This window comes from Marmota monax, unplaced genomic scaffold, assembly GCF_021218885.2.
Source record: "Marmota monax isolate L192 unplaced genomic scaffold, Marmota_monax_Labrador192_F-V1.1 WCK01_AAM20220418_F8-fsc00048, whole genome shotgun sequence".
Lineage (NCBI taxonomy): Eukaryota > Metazoa > Chordata > Mammalia > Rodentia > Sciuridae > Marmota > Marmota monax.
Genome location: NW_026694895.1, coordinates 5,932,318 through 5,946,311, shown reverse-complemented (window position 1 = coordinate 5,946,311; position 13,994 = coordinate 5,932,318). Strand labels below are relative to the sequence as shown.

The following is a 13,994-nucleotide window of genomic DNA, read 5'->3' as shown; positions in this document are numbered from 1 at the left end:
TACTCTGATCTTGATGTCACCTACTTCTTCCTCACAGCAACCCTGAATTTAGCTCTTTTCTGCTTGTAAAACTGTACACTGGAAGCTTTCTCGTTTCCATTGCTGCAATGTTTAACTCAATTTGTATGAGAGCCACATCAATTCTCAGAATGAGCCCATCTATTTATCTCAACAAGCTCTGGATTCCCCAATCTGTGTGACAGAGCTAATTGCACTATAATGTACAAATTAAATAGATATATCCACTATTTTGCTCTTCCATGCATTACTATTCTCATATCTGAAGGCATTTTCTACCCAGTAAACCATTTGGGACCCCACCCATCTCACAGTGATGTATGGCAAAAGAAGGTGAAGAAAGTGGAACTCTCGTTAATTATTAACAGAAATGTAAAATGGTTCAGCTGAGGAAAAATTCAGCAGTTCCTCAAAAGGTCATATGTAGGATTAATATATGATTCAGCACTTTCATTTTTAGGTATATATCCAAAAGAACTGGAAATTGTTACTCAAATCTACATATTCATAGTACTGTTCACAATAGTCAAAAAGTAGAAATAGCTCAAATATTCATCAATAGGTGAACAGATAAACTGTGGTATATACGTAAAATGGATATTACTATGCCATGAAAAGAAATAAAATCCTAGTAAACACACTATAATAGAAATGAACAGCAAAAACATTATGCTAAGTACAAGACAACGTCATTAAAGTCAAAGAATCCAGACACAAAAAGGTCTAGTTTTTGAACTAGAGGTGACAATTGTACAGAATTATAAAAGCCATGAAATTGTTTACTTTAAAGTGGTTAATTTTGTTATGTAGACCAAAATGTAATCAGTAAAGATCACTTTCCTGCTTTGAAAGTATTGGAAAGCCTTTATTTTCCCCATTAGAATAGTAAATGGTATAAATAAGAACAAAACCAAATCTTCATTCTTTGTAGGGGAATATCCAACCAATTTTTTTTTCTTATCTGTTTTTCTGTTCACCTTTTAAGATTTTCCCCATCATTAAATATCCATTAATCAAGAGGGGCAGAGGAGTGGACAGTAAATGGGAAAAAAAAATTGTAACCTCATAAACACTTCTAGCACAAAGAAATATATTCCTGAAATGTAGGCATGGGATTAAGAATCCGTAAAATGGAGCAGGATGCAGTGGCATACACCTGTAATCTCAGCAGCTCAGCAGGCCGAGGCAAGAGGATCACAAGTTCAAAGCCACCTTCAGCAACTTAGGGAAGGCCTAAGCAACTCAGTGAGACCCTATATCAAAATAAAATTTAAAATAGAGTGGGGATGTGGCTCAATGGTTGAGTGCCCTTGAGTTCAATCCCTGGTATCAAAAAAAAAAAAAAAACAGTAAAATGGAATTATGGAATTTACAGGAGTCTTAGCTTCATCTATCCAAGCAATTTCATTGTTTTAGCAAAAATCAAAAGAATGCTACTGGCTAGGTGTGGTGGCGGACACCTGTAATCCCAGCAGTTCGGGAGGCTGAGGCAGGAGGACTGCAAGTTCAAAGCCAGCCTCAGCAAAAGCAAGGCTTTAAGCAACTCAGTGAGACAAAAAATAGCTGGGTGTGGGGTGGCGTTGTGGCTGAGTGGCAGAGCACTTGCCTAGTATGTGTGAGGCACTGGGTTCGATTCTCAGAACCACATATAAATAAAGATCCATTGACAACTAAAATATATTTTTAAAAAATGGCTGGGGATGTGGCTCAGTGGTTGAATGCCCCTGAGTTTAATCCCTGGTACCAAAAAACAAACAACAACAACAACAAAAAAGAACCTGTTACTAGACTATATATTTTTCTCAGAACTCTTGGGCTGATTTTAGGCAAACTACAAGTTCCACATGTTTGATACTCAGAATTCTTTGCACATTTTTAGCCATGTGTGTTAGTCTCCTAAGATTGCGTAACAAAGTACCATACACTTGGAGGCTTAATGGTCAAAGTTTATTTTCTCACAGTTCTGAAGACCAGGAGTCTGAAATTGAAGTGCTAGGTAGGCCATGTTCCTTCTGCAGGCTCTAGGGAAGAATCCTTTCCCTCTTGCATACTCTGGAGATCTTAGTCAGTCCTTGCTTTGTGGCAGCATAGTTGCAACTTCTGCCCCCATTTCATATGACCTTGTTCACTGGGTCTTCTCTTAAGGACCTCAGCATTGGATTTAGAGCCCACTCTAAATCCAGAATGATTTCTACCCAAGATCCTTAACTAATTGCATCTACACAGACTGTTTCCAAATAAGGTTATATTCTGACATTCCAGGTAGACATAAATCTGAGAGGGCTACTATTCATTTTTTTATACTATGTAAGCAGCAGCATATTTCTTTTAGACCCAGTAAGTTTAAAAAAAAAAAAAACTTCCAAATTCAAATTTAGCTTGATAAAATTAGAATAATTTCATCTCTGGGGAAAATTTTTTAAAATAAACTTTGAATCTTCAAAAGAAAACTAAATCAAATAAAAATTAAATGAGTCCTCCTTTTACTTACTGAAACTGATGTAAATAAAACTACCTTTTGATATAAACAAATGATAAATCAGTGCTATGTCATTTATAATTTAAAATTTTTAAAAATAACTTCAGCTTTCTCATAATATTGACAATTCAATAGATCCTCTCCTGTAATTCAAGAAACCCTAATATATATATATATATATATATATATATATATATATATATATAATTTTTTTTTTAATTCACAAGCCTATTTATTTATTTATAGCACTGGCGATCAATCTCAGGGATGTGTACATGCTCTACCACTGAGCTACATCTCCAACCCAACCACATTATTATTTACTTATTTATTTTTATTTTTGCAGTACTAGGGATTGAACCTAGGGGCATTCTACCACTGAACTACTACCCCAGACCTTTGTATTTTATTTTGAGAAAGGATCTCCACTCAAAATAGTACAAAATGACAATGTACCTGTAAATAATTTCAAATGAATGATATTATATAATTATTTAATGTTCAGGTAATTTTCTACATAAAGTTCCACAAATTAGGCAATATTGGTTGGCTGTACATTTTTCAAACTATATGAACATATCCCACTTCATGTATTTTAATACCAGTGGCATTTTTCTACATTAAAATCAATTCCATTATAAATTTGCAGGAATTCTTTCTAAGGTACTAAGATTTCATATGAAAAAGAAGTTATTTTTAAAATTTTTGATATTAAAACAGTAAGTGTGAACCCAATGTAGAAATCTCAAGTTAGACCATTCCTTTGGCAAAAACATTTAGTTATAAATGTCTTAAAATAAATATAATCCATAAAATTATGGAAAGAAAAGAACAACCTTGCCATTCTTATTAATAGTAAGAGTCAGGTCAATTCAAATTTAACATAATTTTTATACTATCAACCTGCAACACAAAACTCCTTATAATGGCAAAAATAAAATTATTTTTAAGAGGAATAAATTTTTACATATATAAATGTTCACAGATTAATGCCAATATACACCATTTATATACATGTCATATATTTTATTATTCCAAAACTACATTAGCTGAATTGGTCAATTCCAATTTAGTGGGTGTGCAGTATTTATACTGGCTCAAAGGCTTATGATGAACTAAACTTTTCCAATTTGACACAATTAAATATAGTATATTTACACAAACATTAAAATTAATTTATTAAATACAGTTTGGAAGAAAAATGTAAAATTTTTTCTCTATATATATGCAAATACTAACTTGAATTACCAAAAGCAGCTTTGGATGTTTTTTACATTTTGTTTTCTTTCTTAAAGAACAAATAATTTGTTTCTAAAAAGTAAGGTGCCATTTTAGGGGCTGGGGTTATGGCTCACTGGTACAGCACTCGCCTAGCATGTGTGAGGTACTGGGTTTGATCCTCAGCACTACATAAAAAAATAAATAAACAAAATAAAGATATTGTATCCATCTACAACTAAAAAAAGCAATTAAAAAAAAGGAAGGTGCCATTTTAGAATATTTTTTATAAGTATATAGCTGAATTTATGTGAAAGGAAAATACTAAATGAAAAAGTAAAAATGGTGTGGAAGGTTAAAACTTTCTTTTGATACCTGATTAGAAATAATACAACAAAAACTAAGTTTTCAAATACTGCTTGTTTTCCTTTTAAAATGTAGACCAAGTATTATATACAGTATTTTGTTCTGGAACAAAGTATCTTCGAAAAAGGTACATCCTTACAATAAAATTACTGTAAATAGATAAATGACAAAATTTGTAGTCTGTTTTCAAATGGATTCTTAGTAGAAAGATTATTTTCTTTAAAAAACCAATATAGAAATCTAGAATCCATGCAAAAAAGTTTTAACTTTTTAAATATTCAACTTATGTCCATTATTTTTCCCAGTCTAAATATCATTTATCTATAAGTATATGCATTTTCAATATTATACTATGTAAAAAGTTGGTAGATAATAAAGTAGTGTGCAAATTTTGAAGAGAGAAAAAAATCCTTATTGGTTTTCTACCAACTTCTACAGTATGTGGAATCTATTAGCTATAAACTAATTTTTAAAACATGGGCTTCAGAAAAACTGACTGAACTGTCTATCAATCCACTGTTCTATCAAATCATCACCTGCTATTATTCCAAAGGTTCAGAATTACTTGTGAAAGTAAAGATGATATTTTTCAATAGCTTGGCACGATGACATCTTAGCAGTGGTATTTGAATCACTTCTTTTACAATAACAAGACTTCAATAAAAACTCACTTATCATACATGCTTGGTTTATATCACATCAAATTATTAGGTATGTCTCATGGCTCAAAGTCAGGTATAATCCATAAAAAAGAAACGCAGAATCTCTGCATATCACAACACAGGAAGTAAAATAAATGGATCATATTGCATTAGACAATGACCAAAGTGATTTGATAAGGTCATTAGTGACAATTTTAAATATAATGATGCTTGTAGAGAAGAAAATGTTTTTCCTCAGGGAATGGAAATTCTTTAGCCCACTATGGGCATGAGCAGGGAAATGGCTAAGTGCTTTCTCACACATCTGCATTTACATGGTTTTTGCTATTAATAACAGAAAACATTTTTGTTCCTTCCAAATCGCTCTTGTTTCTGTAGACAATTATATGCTAATTATTACTCAACATAACACTGAGAGCAAAACTGACAGTACTGCAAACACAACTGCAATTTAAGGAGCCAAAAGGAAGCATGTTGGCAAACGAAATGCTCATACAAAAAAAGATGTTCCCTCGCCTTTTAATACAACAGTGTGTGGGAAATGGTAAAAAAAAAAAAAAAAAAAAATGCAGACAAAAAATATTTAAAGGTCTTCAATTCTCTCACTAAGACATTTTGCGGATAAACAATGGTAACAATGGTTTCTTTAAAGTAAAATTTTTACACTTTTATCTCATACTGCTTAGTGTCATAAAGCTACTTATTGGGTGTCCAGATTCACGGAAAGACATTTGAAAGTATGACAAAACTAACTGGGAGCATCTTTAAGCTGCCTCTGACTTCAAACAAACTGGTCTGAAAAAAACTTTTATGGCCTTTAGAGTAAGTTAGGTTTTGTGCTTTTATTTACTCATTGTCCTTTTGAGTTCAGAGGGAAAAAGTTTCCTTTTAATATTTTCAGATTAGAATCACAAGTGACACTTATGAAGGTTTCCACAAAAATGCTTGGTTTTTCTCTAAAGGAGAGGTTGCTGATGATAGTTTGTTTGCCGCTGTGCAACCGACTGAGCTGGGACTGCCATGGGAAAGCCTGCCAGATGCGGCATATTGGAAGTAGTGTTCTGGTAAGATGACATATCCACAGACATCCCCATCTGCTGTGAGTAAGCAGCTGTACCAGTAGCTGACTGAAGGTTAGAGTTCTGGTTCATATAAGGAGGACTGGAAATAGTGTCTTGTCCAGTGCTACAAACAAAATTTAAAGAAGAAAATCATATTTACTTTACATTATCTAGATTATGGTCAGGATCAATCATCATGACAAAAATTGACTTTTCAATCTTTATGTAGCTCTGCTGTTCTGGTTATAATTTAATCACTCCAACTACCAAATACTGTATATAATTTTTATATTTGGTAAGAAGAGAAGAGTGCTCAAAAAGCAAGATAATATAAAAGTATAAATCTTATTTAATTTGCTTTCTTGAAAATCTCTCACCAAAAACATTTAAAAACTGAGAAGATGCTGTTCTGACTGTGGCCAACTCCAATGAGGACAGAGTTGGTTCAATGTATATTTTCCAGCCCATATTCTCCCTTCCCCATTTTCCAACACAGCACTGGGACTATTTCACTAGGTGGATTATAGTACAGTGCTAAAGCACAACAAAGGCTTAGTCCTCACAAAGGACAGTTAGCTTTATTTTGTTCTAGGTAACTAAACTGTAGGCTTATATCTAGGCAACCATCACAGTATGAGTAGCAAAGTTAAGGGTAGCACCATTTCAGTTCATGGGACTATGAATGGGCATTTCTATATAATTTTATGTGTGTGCGTGTATGGTACTAGGGATTGAACCTAGGAGAGCACTATCATTGAGCTATATCCTCAGCCCGTTTTGATACAGGGTCTCCTTAAGTTGCCCAGGCTGGCCTTGAACTTGTGATCCTCCTGACTCAGCCTCCCAACTAGCTGGGATTACAGTATGCACCACCACACCCACATTATGATTTCATTTTAAAAGTAAAAATTGGAACTATTATTACAAAGTGTAGGGTCAGTATATTCTGATTTAAAAAGTCTGTGGAAAATTAAGATGGCTCTCAAAACTTACCTTAAATATGGAGTTTGAGCAGGCTGTGTTGTTACTGAGGAATTTACACTTGGAGGCAGAGATCTCAGCGAACCAATATGATCTGTTCCCAGGCTGTAGTTTTGGGCAACAGTTACATGGTGAATGTTTTGACCTACGTAGTTTCCACCATGTGATTGAACTGGATACGTCTATTAACCAAAAAGAAAAAGTTGACTTCACTGCTATCCCAAACATCTCCTTCACACACTCTTTTTTACATACTAGTTTTCATAAATTAACATAAAATTTGTTCATTCAAGATCATTTTGATTGGTTAACTAGCTAAAATTTGAAAAAGCCTTCAGAATGGGGATACTGACATAAGTATTCATGTTATCTGGCAAGCACAAAAAAGAGTGAGAAGTATTGCAAAAAGATGCTGTTTACAGACAGCTTATGGCACCTACATCTCATAGACCTGTATCATATTTTTATTATGCATGAATTTTTTAACAATTTAAGTCATGCACTAACAAAAAATAAATATGTTCTGAGACCAAAAGTTCATTAACTAAGTGCTGTTATAATTATACGTCAAAGAAATCTTGAAAAAAGATTTTTAAAGAAATGTTCAATCTTCTTGCTGAATAGCAACAACAGCACTAGTACCTCACGCAGAGAACCTTTGGTACACCAGATCCTAAATCAAAGGATGTGTAGTTTATACTTACAAAGGATTTATATTTAAAGATTTTTATGTTTTATTCTTACAAAAGCACATGAAGAACCAGAATACCCCCTATATATTTAATACTGTTTTCATTCATGATAAAATTGAACTAAGTGTTTTTGTGACATTATCAGTAACTAATTTGTCCTGGTGAACATTAATGTTCAGCCAATATTTCTAGAAACAAAGACTGGTTTTATAATTTTATTCAGGGACCACAGAAATTTCAATATTTCAAAACATTTTTTTAAATTCAAAACTATGTTCTCAGAAAACATGCTCACCTGCACTGATGTAGATGGATAATGTGCTGGAGGATGGAGTTTTGAATAGACTGAATATACTGGTGCTTCATTCACCAATTTGTTATATAGTTCCAGAGCTTCCAGGACTTTTACATTCAATTCAGACAATTCTGAATGCTTCCTGATACAGAAGAGAAAAGCATTTTCATACTCTTCTCATTTTAGGTATATATTTAGCAATGTAAATTATTTTTTAAATTTAGCACACTCTTTATTCATATTTTAAAAGGTTCTTTTCATATACAATGAAAGAATATTCACAATGAGAAACCGGGAAGAAAAATTATTTAATTCTTATAGTAGCCAGGCTAATATAACTTCATAATATCCTTTCCACATATCATAAAATGCAATCAATTCATAATTCTGGTACTAGAAGAATTTAGTTTAATATATTACAGGTTTATGTTGAAAATTTAATTATAAAGAAAAAGTTCCTGAGTGGAGGGAATTATAAAGACCCACAGCCCCTGTGAAGTACAATATGACTAAAAGGAGAGCAAACTCTTATTTAAAAAATAAAAATCACCTTTTATTTGCTTATATGGTAAAAAGATCAACTGAAAAAAATATTTAAATAAAAAATTACTCTTGAAAATACAAATAAAAGCAATGTATATGCATGGAGATCTCTACTGTTCTTATCTATTGGTTGATTTTGAGAAATTAGGTGAAACCAGGCACCTTATTGTGAAATAACAAATCCAAATAAGAGCATTTTCACATTTGTTCAAGGAACTCCACAGCAAATCCTTCCCTTCTGACTTGGTACAATTTTGTCTGTTCCCTTGGGAATAATAAACAACTTTTTTTTTTTTGCAATTTCCAAGTTTAAGTCAAATGGCCACTTTTTATCTGGCTTAAAGCATCCAAAAGCCTGTTTATTGGATGTGGTTCTTTCAATGTAACCGAAAAAGGTAGGAGGCACAGGCAGGCAAAAAGATACAGAGTAACCAAGTAAATGATCTGTCTGTGCTCTATCAAAATTTATAAGCCCTTTCCTTTATAATACTATTTACCTCTGAACAACAAAAACAGAAAGTGCTTGTTTCCTGTTGCATGAATGTATAAAAACTACTTTCAGATGTATCTGTGACAAACCACCTAAATCTACAGAAATTAAGTGTGTATGAAATCACCTTTAAAGATCTGAGATATATAACTTCGAATCAATAACAAATTTTTACTAAACTATACTCAAAACTATACTGAAAGAAAGAGAAAAAGCAGAAAATAAATCACAACCTATCAGGGAGACCAGGTTAAGAAAATAGCAAATGACATAACATATAACTGAATGCAAAATTACACGAAATAGGTAGAAAACAGAAGAATTTAGAAGAGATTATTCTGGGCTACGGTAGACCAAAAAGGCTTTATGGTAAAGCTGGGACTAAAGATAGCCCCTGAGGAAGGATGGACAGACCAAACTGAAATACTAGTGAATAAAGGCAGACAAAAGTAACACATGGAATACACAGGAAAAGAATGAAGAAGCATCTAGATCAGGGCTACAGAAATTACTTCAGAAGTATAGTACAAGTTTAGAACAGTTCAGATAATAGATATCTCTTACCTATCTAAACATTTTTGGAGTTGTTGTCATGTTTATCCAAAATTCTCTCTTAAGGTGATGTGAATTATTTTTAGGCTCCAGAAAAGTTTGTAACTGTACTGCTAGTCATACCTACTTCATGCTGACCATTTTTCTTTTAAATCTTTTCCAATTTGATTATACACTAAACATTAACTCCTTGCAGTGAAACAAAGCAATACATATTTACTGCTTTCTCTAAAAATATGATGAAACTGTCACCATCATGTCATTAACTGTCACAGGGATTTATTTTTAACTTTTGTAGAAAACACAAAAGATTTATGAAAAATGCTCCATGGAACAAAGATTATAATTTTTAGTGACTGGAAAGCCTTGCTGAAGGTACTTCTCTGTAGAGACAGGAAAAAAGTAAAGTACTTTCTGTTCTCCTTCACACTTTGGTCCCACTTGATCCCTTTCTTCTTGTGTTGTTTACATAGCATTTCAATAAAGAGGGGCTAAGGCTAGAGATATAATTCAGCAGCAGCCCGTTCACTTAGCTTGTGTAGGGCTAGAAAGGATGACAATAGAATAAGAAGGTCTAATCTCCTGCCTTTCCTCTACTATAGCTTCTTCCTCTAACTTCAGAGAGAAAACTCGGAAGAATAACAGATATCAGAACCAAGTTAAAAGCTTACAACTCTGATAGCCCATCCTCCAGTGCTGCTGCTATTTCTAGGAACAGTAAAACTAGCTGGGATAACAAAATTAGAAGGACAACAGAAACACAGGAACATAGGAAGAGAAAAAGAAGAAAAAAATTGTTGCTTTGGATTAGCTTCCCAAATCAGGAAAATTTCACTTGAAACTACGTTTCACATAATGATATTAATGATATTTGCCTAAGATTCCTGTTCATCTTGTTCTTTATTCACTTTATTCTTCATTGCTCAATATCCCCTCAATTCCAGCCCAAGTAAAAAAATGGAATGATAAGAACAAGAGTCCAGGATTTTATGTATACTATTCATACTGCCATGAAAAAAACTGTTACCAAAATGAAAAGCACCTCCTTGCTATTAGCTTCTGGAGTCTATAAAATAATTGCAACAGATAATACAGTTTGCCCAAAACTATCACTAGTTCTAAGCGTGCCCAAACAAGTAAACCTATAAAAACTCTACTTATCATTGTTTGCATGAAAAATCTCACCTATCAATCTCTTCAAGTTTTTCATCTATCATTGGACCCATCTGTTGACAGATATCTGTAAATACAAAAATGCTTAAAACTGTAAGAATTTCAGTTTAAGCCAATTTCAACAATTTTTAAAAATACAACACCATCCATAATACACTGAGAATTAACTTTTTGCTAGAAAAGGGACTATAAAAGATTGACTGTTAATACTATTCAGCACCATTGCTATTACATATTTCTATCATGTAATCAAAGGCAAGATCAAAATTAAAATAAAAATCTCATCATGTTCCTATTAACTAAGTTTACAGACTATGACATTTGAAATCATCCCCAAAAGTTATCTAGAAAACAAATTAACTACATAAAACAAACTTAAGCTATAATATAAAATATGTAACTACCATGTGCAGATTAAATATGAACACTTTTATTTAAGGCATTTCAAAATTTAAAAATTTTATATATTTCCAAATCTAAACACAGATAAAATATTCTATACCCATAATCAGTTTTTCATCTATAAAAAGATTTAAGATTTATTCATTTATTATAGACATTTTTCTCACAAAAGACTTTAGAAAAGCATGAAAAAAAATTTGTTTTAATTGCTTTACTTACAAACTAAAGGACACATTAGCATGCATCAAATATCTACCTTTCAAAGTTAACATTGAACATGCACATGTGGACCTTTAGAGTCACCTTTAAATTAAGACTTTTAAACTTTTTGGTTAAATTAATTTAATAGGCTTTTATTTCTAATTCTGTCCTTTGGACACCAAAACTCCAATTTCACCAATGGGCTTACAGAAATACCAAGATCTCCTTCTTAAAAAGGATATGAAGGAACAGCAACATCTTTCAAATGATACTTTTACTATTTTACTGCACTAGTCTGTTCTCCACCTTGGATTTCTAATCTCAAGGCAGAAGAAACTCATAATATTATGAGTAGCTAAAATAATAAACATTATTAAAGTAATCTCAATATTCACTAAGTACCTTCCAAATCCAAAAGGTCTTGGGAATCTGGTTTTGAATCTGCTGGATCTATACTTTGGAGTACCTGCAGGGCTCTATCCATCTTATCCTAATAAAAAGTCAAAGAAGTTTTAACTTCAGTGAATACAAAATTACTCTTCCCAAGCAATCTCAAAGATAATACAATTGAAAAGTCTTGACAGTTTAACTATTAAAACAAAAGAAGGACTCTACCTCATCAATATAAATAGGCTCGGGCTCTGATTTCTTAATTTCCTCCACATCATCATCAATTACATTCAATTTGTCCACAGCTGCAATGGAAACAAAGTAAACTTTAAGTTCTATAGCATTTACTTTGATATCTAGTCATTAATTTAGAAGTGGCCTATGATATCCATAAGAAAAAAATTAAAAATTCTTTAGTTATCCCATTTCATAATGTTATTACTTATGTTTATATCATAATGTGATTATATACATTCATATTATAAATATTAATTTAGCACTTATTATGTGCCAAGCATCACTTTAGGCATTTATACATAGTAGATAAAATAGACAAGAATCCTGTACTTATGGAACTTACATTAAGGGAAGCAAATGAGCATTATTAGTGTGTGTTTTCCTAAAAACTGAGTGTTACCAATGGGGTAACTAAATAAACAAGAGAGTAGATTATTATCCTAATACTTAATTTCATAGTTACATCTATAGTCCCCCTCTATCAAAGAAAAACTGTTTTTCCCTATATAAACAAAACAAGACCTGATTTTAACCTAATTTTGATACTCTGATAATAGTTGAAACAACACAAAATGAAAAAATATTTTTTGTGTGTGTGGTGCTAGGTTCCAACCCCAGGGCCTTGTGCATACTAGGTCAGCACTTTACCACTAAACTGCATTCCCAGTTCAACAAAATATTCTTTCATAAAAAGACAGATAAAAGATAATTTACAAGCCAGGCATGGTGGTGCATGCTTGTAATCACAGCAACTAGGGAGACTGAGGCAGGAGGATTGCAAGGCCCTGTTTTAAAAAAGTTTTTAAAAAAGGCCAGGAGTGCTGGGGTTGTGGCTCAGAGGTAGAGCGCTCACCTAGCATGTGTGAGGCACTAGGTTTGATCCTTAGCACCACATAAAAAAATTAAATATTATATCCACCTATGACTAAAAAATAAATATTTTTTTAAAAAAGGGGGGCCAGGAACACCACTGCGCCCGCCTATAATCCCAATGGCTCAGGAGGCTGAGGCAGGAGGATCGCAAGTTCAAAACCAGCCTCAGCAATGGTGAGGTGCTAAGCAACTTCAAGAGACTCTACCTCTAAATAAAATACAGAATCAGGCTTGGGATGTGGCTCAGTGGTTGAGTGCCCCCAAGTTCAATCCCTGGTACCCAAAAGTAGTAAACAGACAGATAAATTTAAAAATAATAAATATTTTTAAAAAGATAAAAAGGGTCAGGGACTTAGCTCAGTGGTAAAGTGCCCCTGAATTCAATTGGAAGGAGGGAAGGAAGGAAGGAAGTTGCCAGAATATTCTAAATTTTAATAAAACAAAAAATTACAACAAAAATCTGTATAACCAACTGGGCATGGTGGCACAGGCCTATAATCCCAGCTACTCAGAAGACTGTTGGGGCCAGTCTGGGCAACTTAGTGAAACCCTGTCTCAAAATAAAATAGGGCTGGAGTTGTGGCTCAGTGGTAGAGTGCTTGCCTGGTATGTGTGAGGCCCTGGGTTCGATCCTTAGCACTACATAAAAATAAATAGATAAATATATAGATAGATAAAAGATCCATTGACAACTAAAAAATATTTTAAAAAAATATAATAAAAGGACTGGAGATGTAGCTCAGTGAAGAGCATTTGTCCAGCATGTATAAAGTTCTGGCTTCAATCCCCAGTACCACACAAACACAAACAAAAAATGTGTGTAACCAAAGGATTTTAAAATCTTAATTAATGGTTATTGCTTAATTCAAGTATCTGGCAAACTTTCAATTATGTCCTAAAGAACAGAGCTCAGCATAACACAAGGACATACTGAAAACCAAGAATGTGTTTTACTTTCAAGATTGTAGTTCAATCTCTCCAGATCATGATAAGGGAAAATCACTATATAGGATCCCTTAAGTATTGTTTAATTAAAAAATGTCCTCAAATCCAACTACTATGTATAACTATAAAGATCTAATTTAAAAAAATGTTCAATATTCCTGTTTACTAAAAAGAGTCAGACTAGAAGAATAAAACAGTAACTAGTGGCAAAGAACACAGTCTTCAAATGAATGAGTATCCACCTCTCAGAACTTGATTTTTCTGAATGCATCACTCTACACAAAAAGATAATAGTACACACAATGTACAAAGCTTTCATTTTAAGTTCTTTCTTTAGAACTGGTAAGGATAAGCAATGATATATCCCTTAGTAAGTCAAGTTTTGAATTCTGGCTCTATCAGTTATTAGACACGTT

At 32.9% G+C, this 13,994-nt stretch overlaps 1 protein-coding gene across 5 annotated transcripts in view; it reads right to left on the bottom strand.

Moving 5' to 3' along the window:
* The window catches only part of Stam2 (signal transducing adaptor molecule 2), a 57,425-nt gene that overhangs the window by 7,086 nt on the left and 36,345 nt on the right, over positions 1 to 13,994 (bottom strand). For 4 of the 5 annotated variants that reach the window (XM_046426906.2, XM_046426905.2, XM_046426907.2 and 1 more), the window contains 6 exons: positions 11,749 to 11,828; positions 11,536 to 11,623; positions 10,543 to 10,597; positions 7,773 to 7,914; positions 6,798 to 6,967; positions 2,961 to 5,928 (listed from right to left, as the gene is read on the bottom strand). In XM_046426906.2, coding sequence (XP_046282862.1) covers positions 5,700 to 5,928; positions 6,798 to 6,967; positions 7,773 to 7,914; positions 10,543 to 10,597; positions 11,536 to 11,623; positions 11,749 to 11,828 — 764 coding nt within the window. In that variant the 3' untranslated portion in view covers positions 2,961 to 5,699. Of the gene's footprint in view, positions 1 to 2,960; positions 5,929 to 6,797; positions 6,968 to 7,772; positions 7,915 to 10,542; positions 10,598 to 11,535; positions 11,624 to 11,748; positions 11,829 to 13,994 lie in introns of those variants that run through there. The other variant, XM_046426910.2, reaches the window with a different exon arrangement.